General features: G+C 48.5%; 4 protein-coding genes across 4 annotated transcripts; 1 reads left to right on the forward strand and 3 right to left on the reverse strand.

Moving 5' to 3' along the window:
- Positions 1-296: 296 nt before the first annotated feature.
- Positions 297-1,631, forward strand: GIQ15_05313 (END3; the record flags this gene model as incomplete). Its single annotated transcript, XM_033552730.1, has 3 exons — positions 297-536; positions 593-827; positions 889-1,631. 3 exons carry the CDS (start codon positions 297-299, stop codon positions 1,629-1,631), a joined length of 1,218 nt encoding a protein of 405 aa, XP_033406460.1.
- A 237-nt stretch (positions 1,632-1,868) lies between these two features.
- GIQ15_05314 (SNF2 family helicase/ATPase) lies at positions 1,869-7,983 on the reverse strand (the record flags this gene model as incomplete). The annotated part of the gene is made up of 6 exons (XM_033552731.1): positions 1,869-2,740; positions 2,803-3,535; positions 3,602-4,438; positions 4,505-4,743; positions 5,473-7,592; positions 7,685-7,983. The coding sequence occupies 6 exons, from the start codon at positions 7,981-7,983 to the stop codon at positions 1,869-1,871; spliced, it is 5,100 nt and encodes a 1,699-aa protein (XP_033406461.1).
- Positions 7,984-8,716: 733 nt separating this feature from the next.
- Positions 8,717-9,664, reverse strand: GIQ15_05315 (FMI2 protein; the record flags this gene model as incomplete). Its single annotated transcript, XM_033552732.1, has 1 exon — positions 8,717-9,664. One exon carries the CDS (start codon positions 9,662-9,664, stop codon positions 8,717-8,719), a length of 948 nt encoding a protein of 315 aa, XP_033406462.1.
- A 1,063-nt stretch (positions 9,665-10,727) lies between these two features.
- Positions 10,728-12,032, reverse strand: GIQ15_05316 (uncharacterized protein; the record flags this gene model as incomplete). The annotated part of the gene is made up of 1 exon (XM_033552733.1): positions 10,728-12,032. The coding sequence occupies one exon, from the start codon at positions 12,030-12,032 to the stop codon at positions 10,728-10,730; it is 1,305 nt and encodes a 434-aa protein (XP_033406463.1).
- Positions 12,033-13,982: the final 1,950 nt, after the last annotated feature.

The raw sequence follows: 13,982 nt of genomic DNA on the forward strand, positions 1-13,982 counted from the left end.
CATCTACATCTACATCTATATCTACATCTACATCTACATCTATATCTACATCTACATCTACATCTATATCTACATCTACATCTACATCTATATCTACATCTATATCTATCTACGTCGTACGTATATATTGTGCCGGAAATAAGATATTCCGCTTACTCATCCACCCCAGAGCTCCATCACGATAAGCAAAGTGAAGAAGAAGAAGAAGAAGAGAAGAAGAGAATAAGAGAGAGAAGAAGAAGAGAGGCCAGTCAATTCATACGTATACCTCTCTTATCCCTGTCTGACCCTCAATTATGCCCGAGAAGAAAATAGAGCAGTGGGAAGTCGAGCGGTACTGGGAGATCTTCTCGTCGCTATCTAATGGCCAGCCACGACTCAACAACGCGCAAGCGGCCACCGTCCTACGAAACAGCCGGCTGCGAGATGACCAGCTGGAGCGGGTGTGGGATCTGGCGGACGTCGACGGAGATGGAGAGCTGGACTTTGAAGAGTTCTGCGTGGCGATGAGGCTTATCTTTGACCTGGTCAACGGGGTATACATGCCTGCCTAGCTACTATACAACAAGAGTGATACTCATTATGGCTATAGGAATACAACGATGTACCGGCCTCTCTACCGGACTGGCTGGTCCCGGAGTCAAAGGCGCATCTTGTCCAGGCCAGTCGAGCGCTGACGGGCACACAGCCTCAATTCGAGAGAGTAGAGGCAGACGACGACACGCCTGGCCTCATGGACGGGTTCGACTGGTACATGGGACCGCAGGATAAAGCCAAATATGAAGAGATATACTCTGCAAACAAGAACCACAGAGGAGAAATCGCATGTACGTATATACCCTGTGTCCCTTCTGGCTGGCCTATCAACTGACCCCTTTCCCTTCCCAGTTTCCTCTCTAGAGGACCTATACGACTCCCTCTCCGTGCCGGACACAGATGTCCGCTCAGCATGGAATCTCGTCAACCCGTCCGCCTCCTCCACCATCTCCAAAGACGCAGCCCTTGCCTTCCTCCACATCCTCAACAACAGACATGAAGGCTACCGCATTCCCCGCAACATCCCCGCCTCTCTACGCGCCTCCTTTGAGTCCAACAAGATCGACTACCAGCTCGACAACGTCCGTACAGCCAAGAAATGGGGGGTCTCCGGTGATGCTGACACAAGTACAGGCCGGAAGGCTAAGTTTGGTGATGCCTATCTAAGCCGGTTAGGCGTTGGAGGGAAATCCAGCTACCAACCACAAGGCACAGATTTTAGTGCTACCATACAGGACGAGGAGTGGGAGAAGGTCCGTCTACGGCGAGAGCTAGCGGATCTAGATAAGAAGCTCGAATCCGCCAACGCTGCCGTGGAGGCGAGGAAGAACGGGACGCGGGGGAGAACAGACGGGCCCAATTGGACCATTATCAAGAAGGAAGCATTGCAGATGCTAGAATATAAGGAGCGTGAGCTGAGAGAGCTGAGAGAAGGGACTGGTCGGGTCAGCGAAGGCGAGAGCCTCAGCAGGGTTCGGGCTGATGTCAAGGCCGTCGAAGAGCAAGTCGAGGGCCTCAAAGCGCACCTAGCAAAGCGCAACGAGGTTTTGTCAGACCTGCGCCAGCAAGTTCAGGAAGCGAAACGTGCTCGATAGTGAGTGCTGAATTATATTAAACCCTTTTTTCTTACCATAGTATTCCTCTGGTTTATTCAGACGGTGTATCATTTACGTTAATGCCCTATTTTTCTACGGAGTATATTTAATGGTATTCTTTTCAAGGAGGCTCTAGATAGCCTTCTGCTGCAAATTAACCTATTACGCTAGCATGCTCTATATCATTACACGTTTCACGCCAAAGATAGCGGCTCACTTCGACCGACAACACCTTTTTCATTTGGTCGTAATGTCAGCCATGATCTCATCTGCGTCAGTCTTCGCCTTGACAGCAGTAAAGGCACGACCGCTCTCATTCATCCCCTGGTCAGAATACGCCTCTTCACTGCGGTCCGTCAGGATATCTAAATCCCGCTGAGAAAGTAACGATTCCGAGGTCGTTCCCGCGCCGATATTGAATACTTCAATATCCTCATCACCGAATATCTTCTTCAATTCGTCTGCTTGACGCTGCGGGTTAGATGAGCCCGACGGGTCCAGTAGACTCTTGAATTTGCCCTTTTGAATAACTAGTTTCTCTAGCCGGCGCTTGGAACCAGCCCGCTCAAGGAGGGTCTGTTCAATCGTACCCCTGGTGGCCAGCCGGTAGACAATAACAGGCTTCGTTTGGCCAATGCGGTGGGCGCGATCCTGTGCTTGGAGATCTTGCTGTGGATTCCAGTCGGAGTCGAAGAGAATAACAGTATCGGCAGATGTAAGGTTGATTCCCTGGCCCCCCGCTCGGGTACTTAGCAGGAATATCCTGTAGTCAGGATCTGTGTTGAAGGCATTGATCTGCTCCTGACGATCGGCCTGCGCAATTGCGCCGTCAATTCTACAGCAGTTCCAAGACCGAAGCTGCGTAGCCCAATCTTCCAAGATGTCAAGCTGGCCTTTAAACTGTGAGAAGATTAGGATTTTGTGCCCCTTTGATATGAGACAGGGCACAAGACGATCTAGCAGGAGCATTTTGCCGGATGACGTTACAAGAGTCGAGTCGACTCCAGGTGAGTTTTCATCCCATGGCCAGTAAAAGTTGAGCGGCGAGTTGCAGACCAGCCTAGCTTGCATTACAGGATTTTGCAGCTTCTTGGATGAAATTTCCTTTTCTGTGAAGATAAATATTAGAGGCTGTACAGTTTTCGGCTTCTGAATAGGGGGTAACACGTACTTGCTAGCTTCATTGTCTTCGCTCGTTCAATTTGCTCCATCTCACCTTCGCTAGGCTCACTCGTCTCCGGGGTATCATCTTCAATTCCACACTCAAGTTTTGCCAACTTGCTATTGAACTCCCTATCAGATATCTCTTTGTAGGTTTGTCGCCCTCGACGGCGAGTCCGGGTTGGCGTAGAGTCACGACTGGATTTTGCGCTCTTGTTTGGAGTACTTAGCTCGCTACCAGTTGCACCTCTCTTCAAACTTTGTGCTCTCGACTGCTTAGCCCATCCGTTTCTGGCTTCTATTCGCTCTGCGGCTTTCTCTTCGAGGTACTGGCGGCTTGTGCCATTCGCTATCTGGACATACAATTCCTTTTGTTCCGGTGTTAAAGGGGCGTACAAGATGTATTCTCGTTTCTTCGGGAGTGACGATTCAACGTCTGTCTTTAATCGCCGTAATAAGAACGGCTTGAGAATAGCATGCATCGTAGACACGAGATTATGCTTTCGTCTTTCGGTAACGTCTTTCTGGCCTGACTCGTCGAGAACGGATGAGAAATCAAACCAGTTTTGAAAGTTATCAAGGTCATTGAATATCTCTGGGAGTAGGAAGTGAAGCAGGGACCACAGCTCGGCTATATTGTTTTGTAGAGGAGTTCCAGTTATGAGTAAACGATTGGCAGAGGGATAGGTCAATAGCTCCTTTATCAGTTTACAGTTCATATTCTTAAGCCGGTGTCCTTCGTCCTATGAGTTTGGCCATTGGTTAGCCTCCAAATCACGCTGTTAATAGCTCAAAACGATTTCACTCACCACGATGATATATTTCCACTGGTAGCTTGCGAGGAACTTTCGATCATTCATGCAGATCTCATATGATGTGCAAACCACCGGAAAATCCGGTGATTTCTGATCCTGGGTTTTCATCTGTGTTCGCCGAATCTCGCTCCGCTGTTCCTTGGTTCCATGATATAGAACAGTTTTAATGGATGGAGTCCATCGCGCGAACTCGTTCACCCAATTGCTCACCGTACTCAGGGGTGCAGCTATTAGGAATGGACCCGAGATGTTATGTTCCTTGAAAAATGCAATCAGCGATATTGCCTGGATTGTCTTGCCGAGGCCCATCTCATCGGCGAGAATACCGCAGAGCCCGTTCATCCAAAGGGACTTCATCCATTCCAAGCCCTCGAGTTGATACTGTCTCATTTTCCCACCCGTAATCAAGGACGGCTGTTGGGTTGCAACCAGATCTTCTTGCTCGCCTAAGGCTGAAGGTTTCGCCTCGAACTCGTCCGCAGCCTGTGCCAAAGCTTCTTGAACAGTAGGTTTGTCTTCTGCAACTTCGACATTCGCTTGCTTAAAGTAGCTGGTAATACTGCTTTTGGACCCCTTTGTATTTTTCCCAGCCCCTGCTCGACTAGGCAGCTTGGCTGCGCTGGTCTTCTTCCCCTGGGTATCTTCGGTATCCTTGGGCATATCGGACGGAGCATTCCTCCCACTAGCTCTTGTTGTTCGCTTGCTCGCGGGTTCAGTAGTAACCTGCTGCTTCTCAGCGAGTGTTTTTGGTTTCGTAGCTTGTCTTTTTGCCTGTTCTTGTTGTTTCTTCTGCTGCTCCTTCATTTTATCAGCCATAATAGCTACAAACACCTGCAAAATCTCATGTTAGCTTCTTATCCTTCAAGTCGAGGTTTTCGAAATAGCCTATTGACATACCGAGCTAGTTTGTAGTAGCTTCGTCAATGCTCGGGCTTTTATACCCATACCCTCCATATCATCTTCCTCTTCCTCTTCCTCGTGTTTATTGATAGCTTTTGATTCCATGATGTTCTCTTTATTTTCACCCCCCTGTACTAACAAGCTTGGACAGGTGGTGGCGGAACTCGCGGCAAAATCGAAAACGATAGAGATGGTAGAAATTGTGGTGTACACCCTGATATCCCTCTTCAATATGTCTATAGGCTTGGTTAGCTATCCATCACTATAACATCTTTCATGTGTAGGATACTAACCTTGAATCTGATGAAGACGAATTTCGTCAATGAGAAAAGAACGGACGGAAAGCCTGGCAGGCAGGTTAAATGCAGACAAATATAAGAATAGTTCCAGGCATATATCACGGCCAACCACTGTCTGTTCGATTATCTACAGGGACCTGTATCCATCCCTCTGACGTTGCTGCCTCCTACCACTTTACGCGTAAAACTACTTAAAAAAAGCGCGTCGTGGTAGATATTATATAAGCGCCAAGGCTGTTACCTTTTTAAGCCTCACGATGTGTCACGTGATACAGCTGCATTTCAACCTCAAAGAACCAAGAGTCGAAGAATCAAAAGAACCAAAAGGACCAATTGTATAATCAAACAATGTTTTTTTTGTTATTATTATGGGAAACCAATATCTTGGAGAATACAACATAGCTACAGTGCAACACCAATGAGCCATCTACCAGATAGAGTGGAGATATGAACCTCGCAATCCTGACGCGCCGCAAGACTCCTAAACTAACAAACTAACGACAAACCAACGAGATGACCGCAACGAAATAACAGATACCCAAACAGATGGATTAAGAGGGAGGGCTCTGATGGTCCCTTTGTTTCTTTTTTGAATTCATGGCTTTGGCGTTGATGGCGCCGCTCGGGGTCTCAGTGTCCTCACAGCTGAACCATTCAATCTTGTACTGCGCCGTCTGTCCTCTGCGGGAACAGCTGCCTTTTTCTTGGCCAGTTTCTTCTTCGTTTGAGTCTCGCCGATTTCTTTCTTTTCTTTAATCGTCGGGGCGTTTTGAGAATCGGCTGGCGTGAGATAGAGGGTATGAGGAGCGCATTCATCCTGCTCGCTCTTCGGTTTACACGGCGGAACGTCACAACACACATGGACGACAGTAGTAAACGATTTAACATCGCAAGTATCGTCGTCTTTGGAAATATCTTCAGGCTTAAGCTTTGGGGGTTCCGTAATTGGAATAGGGGTCTCCTTCTCCTTAGTTGTCTCATCGATTGAATCGGAAGGCCCGGTGGAACTTTGTTGAGAGTGCTGAGTCTTCTGTGATGGCGAAACGGGCATTATCTGTTCAACTGTGGATAATCCTCCCTCTGCTACGATAGCGCTCGCTGCTTCTCTTTGGTTTTCTCTCTCGTCAGTGGAATTTGGGATATCAATGCCCATGAGATCAGTATCCTGACCTTGTTCATTTACACTCCCAGTCATCCCTGTTAATGGGAATGTTCCCATTTGTGGTGATATAGGCGAATAGGCTGGGCCACGCTCCCTATCCCCTGGAGAGCTAGATGTCAGATTGGTATCAACCTCTTTATTGGTAGTCTTTATAGTCAACTGTGGGATATTTTTCTTCGTTGGCGTACTAAAGGGGCTCGCTGTTGAATCTGAAAACCCAGGCGGAGGAGTCTGGAGGATCGTGTCGTCGCTGCATGCGCTAGGTGAAGCATGGGTGCTGTACATCAGAGGTAGTTTCCGTATCGGTAAGCTGAGCTGTACCCTCTGAAGCGGTTTACCTACCGCGAGTGAGGTAGATTGTCGCTTAATCTCAGTTTCAGCTCTCACCGCATGCAGCCTTTCGTTTAACTTCTGAGACGATGTGACTTCATTCTGGGAGCCAGCCTGTCCTGAATTATACCACCAGGGCCCGCTTAATACCCTCTGCACGGGGAGTGTGTCACGCCGCCTCAGAGGACTTGATGGGGCTGCAGATTCCGAAAGCCGGCGTTTTCTAGACTCTGTCCGTTTGGATATTGCAGAAGAACTAGGTGGTTGGTCATGACTAGAGGGCAGTGGCACGGGAGGGCTCGAAGGTATGCCTTGAGGTGACGGCGGTGATAACGACAGCGTGAATGGGATGCTTTGTATCTGCGCTGCGCCCTCAGGGCCAACACTCAGTCGAACGATTGGACTTTCAGGTCCATGGCCATGGTTTACAGCGCGACTTGGTGTACTTCTATCATGTCTCTGGAGGGATTTTCTGCGACCGAAAATTTGTTGAGCAGCATTCAGGGGAGTCGAGGGCAACGGTGGGTTGCTTTCTTCGTACAGTGGTACATCATAAGCGTTCCCGCCGGAGTCTCCAAAATGGTTGATGAAACGAACATTTGAGCCGACGGTGCTATCATCCTGCGAAGAAGTTGGAGGTGAGGAATCTTCAACCTGGGTCGCTGACTGGTTGCGTGCACTCTGCTCGGGGTCATCCGAGTCGAGAATCCACTTGAATTCATCCTCACCGTCGAAGTCTGACGTCTGGTTAATGGTCGCAAGATCATTCTTCCACTCCCCAGCATATTTTGTGTCGATACCAAGCCTTCGCAGGAACCTCCGAGCAGCTAAAAGCTCGCTTGCCTTGATCATGAGATGATCAAGTGTGGTGCGGTTCCTTGTAGCTCTGAGATACTGTTTTGATATGCTTCGAAAGACCAGTTGGCCTGGGACTCGAGACTTTCGCAGGATGCTATTATCGATGCGGAGAAGCGCTCTCAGCTGCTTTACCTGCATTTCGTTCAACTTCTCAGCTTCTTCCTCAGCCTGCTTCCTGCGACGTGCTGGGGTTTCGAAGGCGTCTTCCTGTTCCGAGGATGTCAGTTGCAACATGCCCACAACACGCGGCCATGTATAAACTTGGGTGAGGTTCTGAACTATCTCCATTTGTATGATGGGGCTGAGATCTTTCCATTCGACATGTGTTGGCGCGTGAAGGTACTTATAATCCTCGACATCAACAGAGTGGTCGTCATCGCCCCCACTGCCATCTTCGTCGCTTGATTCCATGTCGCTCCATGTCTCGCTCTGAAATCTAAAATTTTAAATACCCAGCATCAGAATACAGCATCAGAATACAGCATCATAATACAGAGCTGCCGTGTCAGAAAAGGGGCCATGACTCACTGATTAGCAGCACTATTCAGAGAGGTTATTCCATTGTTTGAGGACGGTACATTTCCCGGCCGAGGGCTATCGTATGTGGGAAATGCAGCCGGGGGTGAATTCGGATTATAATCGATGTACGGCGGTGGCCCGGCCGTTGGCCTCGCGATAGGCGGAATACGTGGCGGAGATGGCAGCTCATCTTCCATGTCGTCGTCTAGTTTTGACGCGCCTCGACGACCAGAAGCATTTGTTCCTACCCAGTCTCCAGCCCCATACCTATCTGGAGGCCGGAGGAGCTCTCGCTCTCTCAAACGCATGTTGCAGAAGGCTGTACGGCGCGTGGACTCAGCTGTGTTCCTGTCAGAAGTGATGTCAACAGTGACTTTGATCTTATAACAAATGCCTAAATATCAAATCGAAGCTCTGAGTCCTATCCTCTGGTCTCCAGCAAGCAAGGGAGGGAGTTAATATGGCCAAATATGCAAAGCACGGCCAGTCTTGTAGAGGTAGCAAGCAGCTGGTGGGTTGTTTGCAGGTAGAGAGAAGTGAAAGGATGCTCCAGAAGAAAAACAGGCAATGATGAAGGCCTGGTATCGGCGCTGTGAATGTCCATTACGACGCTGTGATATTGGCAGGTCACCTATACCCTATTTGATATCGGAGGCGCCGAGGGCAAGCTATGGGTAGAGAGCATTGCAGCAGGCATTTGGAACATTAGTTTCTACTGCTGAGAATGCAGAACTTCACTGCATGAATAGTATTGTCCCTTAAGCTAAGAGAAATGACACTGTTGAAGGGGTAGTATAATGAATACAATGAGCAGTGAAAGGGAGCGTGGCAATCATCATCAAAGCATTCAAAGGGGGAAAACAAAAGGAAAAGAAGCCAAGCCAGTGCATCTTTATAGACTCGAGTGTAGCTTTCATGAAACGGAAGGTAAGTCTCTAAAGTTGATTCCCTCTTCGCACTTTCTCAGGAATGCGTCAAAATAGAAAATGAAACGTAATTATTAGAATAAAAAAGGCATGTCCCTTCACAGTCGTTACTATCTTATCCTCGGCTTAAATCACGGAATGGAGGCAGTGAAGGCCGGCTTGGATAGTCCTCCCTCTCCTGTCCTCCCAAGTCCATGTCCATGCCCATGTTTCCACCATCCGTAGATGATTCATAGGCGACATAAAAAGACCTTTTCCGAGAAGGTTGACAGTCAGGCTCTAGTCCACCGGCTTGCTTTTGCTGAGCCGCCGTGTTTCTAACGACAGCCTTTTGTGCATCGAGTATAGTCTCGAAAGACATCAATATGTTGCCAAAGGCCAAGCCCAGGTTTGTACATAACCTCCGTACTTGAACATGGCTTCCTGCTGCGACGGCTCTGGCGTGGTACATAACCATAAGGTATGCGGCGACTACGCATGCTGATTTCTCATTCCCCGTGTCGCAGAACACGAGTACTTTCCTCTCCTCCTGGCTCCCACCCGGAGGCCGATGAGACGGACATGGACATATATGGTTGTTGATCCGCCGGATGGCATTCGGAAACTGACTGATAAGCTCCTGCGTGCTGGATACCTCAAAGAAGTCCGATTCAATACCCAGTGCGGCCGCCGCTTTATCCCCATTGACCGTCAAGGCTTGGACTCGATTTCGATCCCTGATGGCCAGGAGTAGTGTAATACCCTCCCGTCGAAGAAAGTCCTGATCTCGAGTGACAGTGGCAGGTCCTAGATATAAGAACGGAAGGATACTCTGTGCAGCCCGGCGCTGTTCATAAGACCAATCCGAGCAATGCATGGGACCCGGAAGCTGAGCGCTGGGCAGGGAATTGATGAGTTCTAGGCAAGCAAACTGTCCTAATGGGAAGTCGTGTGAGGCCGGCACAGTCAAGGGCTCTGTTTCAGCAATCTCTATGGCTGAATGGACGCCATCTCCCTGTTCAACAGCCCACCAACCGCTTGTATATTGCTGGTTAGCAATATACTGCGGGGTTGAGGGCTCCATGACGGCGTTGTAAGGCGCCCTTTATCCTCAATTATCGGTAGTCCGTAGATATCTGGCTGTAAAACGTTGCACAGGAGAAAAGACACGCAGTCGGAAGATTGATTTAAGTGATGAGAATCACTCGTTGTAAGAGTGAGTTGGCTGAGGCCAAGCGAAATAAAGGTTGTTGTTAAGAAGTGAAGGTTGTCTTGAGGATATTCACTATGCAGTGCGATATTTATATAATGATGTGACGGTCAGCCGGCGGCCAAATATGGTTGGCTTTTGCTGCTAGATTCTTTCTTATTGTTGTCAATACAATTCTCAGCTTTCTTGTATCTATTTATTGGTCCTTTGCAATTGAATTAGCTGATTGGCCGAATCCTGGTGCGCTGGTTGGACGAACGGAACTTCTCGGGCCTATTCACTTCCCTTTCTACGAGACCTGGTATAGGTCTTTTCTGTTTGATATGAGAGTACCGTTAATATACAGACATAAGACTAACGGAAAGCCTACAAAAAATATTAACCGAAGCCCCTATGAAGCAGCTCGCTATGTACTTAGAAGATGATGAGATACAACGCGAGCAGTATCTCGTTTCCTCTTCTCCACGGGATCCTTTAGCGCTCGATCAAAATCTATAATCATCGGCCCGTTATTCTCTGCGTTCCAAAATATGTTACCCTCATGGGCGTCGCAATGTCGAATCCCAAGCTTCTGAATATCAGATAGAGCTTCGCGAATGGGGCGCTTAAAACTTTGATCTGGACTCCCGTGGAGCTTGATGGGTATCCCTGCATAGCTGAGCAACAGCAGATAGCCGATTCTCGCAATGCCGTCGTAATACAACGGTCGGCTGGATATATCCACGCTTCCCAGACAAACAGGTACACGTATACCCTGAAGGGAACGTAAACGTTGATACACATCTTCCTCATGCGGATCATATCCAAACTCAACAGGAGTTCCTTTCGCCACAAAACTATAGCCGTGCGAGAAGAGGTTGAATCTGAAAAGGGCGGCAGAAACACCATGTTTATGCATGGATTCACAGCCGAAAGGGCCATAGTCCGGCCTCAGAATCTACGCGCGAGCTAACTCTAGCAGTTTATAGCTGTCGATAACATGCCACCCATCATTCCCGTGGCTAGCCACATTCGGACAGTTCTCGTCAAGCCGGCCACCGTTTACCAAACCTAGGAGGCACTTCTGCGTGCAGTATTCCATCCGCCCACCGGCTTGTCTATTGCTGGCCCCTTGAGCTGACTTCGGCAGGTGTACGGCGACCTTGGCATTGGAGAGGTGACTAGGAAGTTGCGTGCTTGGGCTGTCGGGCCAATCTCTGTCATTCCCACTGCTGTCATCATCGCTGGTATCCCAGTTTGTCAGTGCCTCTATGGGGCGACATGAAGAGCCAGCAACAAGACCATTTGACCGTGTCTTGACCGGCGACATGCGTATATACTCATTCCTGCTCGGTCGATTATGCTTGTATTCGGGCTGTATATCGTCACTGCTTTTGTCCGAATCCGACCCGAAGATATTGCTCCGTGTAATCTCCCATTTCTTGAGCACCTTTTCTGCACGACTACGCCAATCCTGGTCGTGCGGAGGCGTTCCCAACGCTCGAAGAGTGAAAGCCAGAACCTGTCCTATCGTGGTCAGATGTAGCTTATTATCGCAATCAGAACCGCCGATCCAGCTGGTAGTGTCTCCAACATCATCGTTTGGAACAGAGAGATAATAGTAGACGGTAGTAGGGTCGTCAGGATTCACGTGAAGAAAAATAAGTGTTTCTCCAGTGCATACACAGCCATATTCAAGACCAGCTTGAATCATATATGAAAATATCTGCGATATGCATGCGGCGACTCTCCAGCGGGCCACCTTCGCCGGATCGCCCTCATCGAAGTTTTCAATTACTTCATCAACATCCATATCCACAAGCCCTTTATTAATAATGTCCTTGGTAAGCTTATGCGGTGCCTTATATTCAATGATATAAGCTGGTATTGCTTCGTCGAAACCCGTATTGTATACACAGAACTGATCGGCACGAGGGCGAGACGACCTTGACCGCACGGTTGGAGTTTCAGGGACAGCATCCCCGTCCTTATTGACACTCTTTTGCCGCTTGCAAACCGGTGACTGTTGCGAGGAGCTGACATCTGGCTTCGTGTGCCTGTCTTCGGGACTTAGAATATTTCTATGATTTGCAAATTGTATTTCCCCCTTGAGATTGAATAAATTCCGGAGGGCTTGATCGGAATATAGCTGCCGAATAATAAAAGATATGCGATCTTCAACGGCATATCGCTTATAAAGGTTAAGATCTAGCTCATACCCTAGTAATCCCATGCGCATCTCCTCGCCCAATTCTCTCAGCATATTCAAGGAGGTGAAATGCCTTTCTAAAGTAAAGTCAGTGGAAATTTTTTTTTTCCAAACACGCGACAGCTCCTTGGGAAAGGTGACCCATTCCCGGATTTTATCAGGACGCGGCTTGGATTCAGCATTCTCGGGATTTCTCCTGGTTCTGGTCTTACGGTTTATACGCAAGGAGACGCCCACGGAGAAATGAACGTGACAGGCATCTAAAAACTCGGGAAGGGAGGTTGGCTGTATCTGGGTTTCCACCCATTGCTTGCTCTCTTCTGCCTGTCGCCTGTATTCTTCCGCCTGTCGCAGCTCTTCTTCCGCCAGTTGTCGATCTTGCTTTGCTTTCTCCAGGAGCCGACGAAGCTCTTGCTCTTGGGGCGTCCCAGAATCTGGATGAGCCATAGTCAAAAGCGCATTTTCGACAGCTTCTCTCAAATTCAGCATCGCCGATGAAGGCCCCAGGGACCGACCTTCCAAGGGACTCGATGAGCCCTTGGAGTCGGGAGGTGATATACAAATGTTCAGTATCAAGAAAGGAGAGCAGGCAGCAGACGGAATAACTGTTTACCGAAACTCCGAAAACATACAAAATGGACCTTGGAACGATTCTCTGCCTATACTCTTGCTGTACTTGCAACGGGCCGTCTATAATTATTATAGTACTTAATGGTTGTCTAAGTCAAGGTGTCTGAATGTGTTAGATTGTTGGCAGTCTAGTTTTAACATCCATCTGCGCTCCACTTAGTATGGGTTCATCGAAGCCAGGCTTATGGATCCAAATTTGCTGCATTTGATTGGAATCAACTGGTTTAGGGCAATCTCTCGTAGCCATATCTGTTACGAGGCATTGCCGGTTGCCTTTTTCTATCCTTCATGTCAATACACTGAGATACATGGAGCAAATGACCTCTCCTCCGCCTAATAAATGACGTGTACATTCCACCAGCAACGCACACCGCAGCACAGCTTAGCGCAACTGGATATTGGAACTGCTTCGGGCGAGAGAAGATAATGGTTGAAATGTAAGAGAGGAGCTCGAAGCCGTTCTGGAAAGATGCCTCGAGCGAAGAGAAAGAGCCTCTGTGGTCTAATTCGACCTCCTAAAGATTGGATATGATCGTCAGCATCGGATAGAAAGTGAAGTCGAAGACCTGGATCACAAGATATCAATTACCTCCTGGATGATGGCCTGGGCGCACAGGTCAAAACCCCATAGCCCAATGCGACTTATGATGACGCCTCCAACCAGGCCAGAAGCAGCAACCAGCCTTTGCTCTGCGCCCCAGAAGAGCCCGCTCGCAGCAACCAAACTGAGAACCTGCCAATTTATGAACCATAATCCTGCCCTTAGCGGGCCGATCTTGCGCATCAGCTTGGAAGCTATCCAGGTCGCTGATATCTCAAGCATCACCGAAATAGTTCTTGCAATACCAATATGCGTGGAACTATAACCCACAGATAGGAGATAGGTGACCATCTGACCGGAAAAGGAGAGCACGGTGAAATAGAGCAGACACAGTGAGATTGACGGCAAAAACGCACGGTGTTGGAAGTAGAATGATAGGGCTGTAGAGATCGATCGACCACAAGAGACCAGGCATCTTGGAAGGTTACTCAAAAGGTTTACCACCGGGAACGTTGACTGGATGCCATCACCATTCAAGGATTCCGACCTCTGAAGCCCTGGTACTGTTTTGTAGACCTGGTGATCCATACAGTTTAGCTAACATCATAGAATGATCGGACAGGGAGATATTCAGGGGTACCTCTGCAATTGCAAAGTATTCTATTCCAACCGATGCAAAATTTAGTACCAAAGTGAACAATATGGCACCTGGTGTCGAAACGCCATCAATAAGAGCGATTGCTAAAGGTCCAACGAGCTTGCAAACCAAATCAATACGGCGCATCCGGGAATTGAGTGCTGCGAGAGAAGGTAAGCATAAATCGGAAGTATGG

Source organism: Arthroderma uncinatum, assembly GCF_011692745.1.
Source record: "Arthroderma uncinatum strain CBS 119779 chromosome Unknown scaffold3, whole genome shotgun sequence".
Classification (NCBI taxonomy): Eukaryota; Fungi; Ascomycota; class Eurotiomycetes; order Onygenales; family Arthrodermataceae; genus Arthroderma; species Arthroderma uncinatum.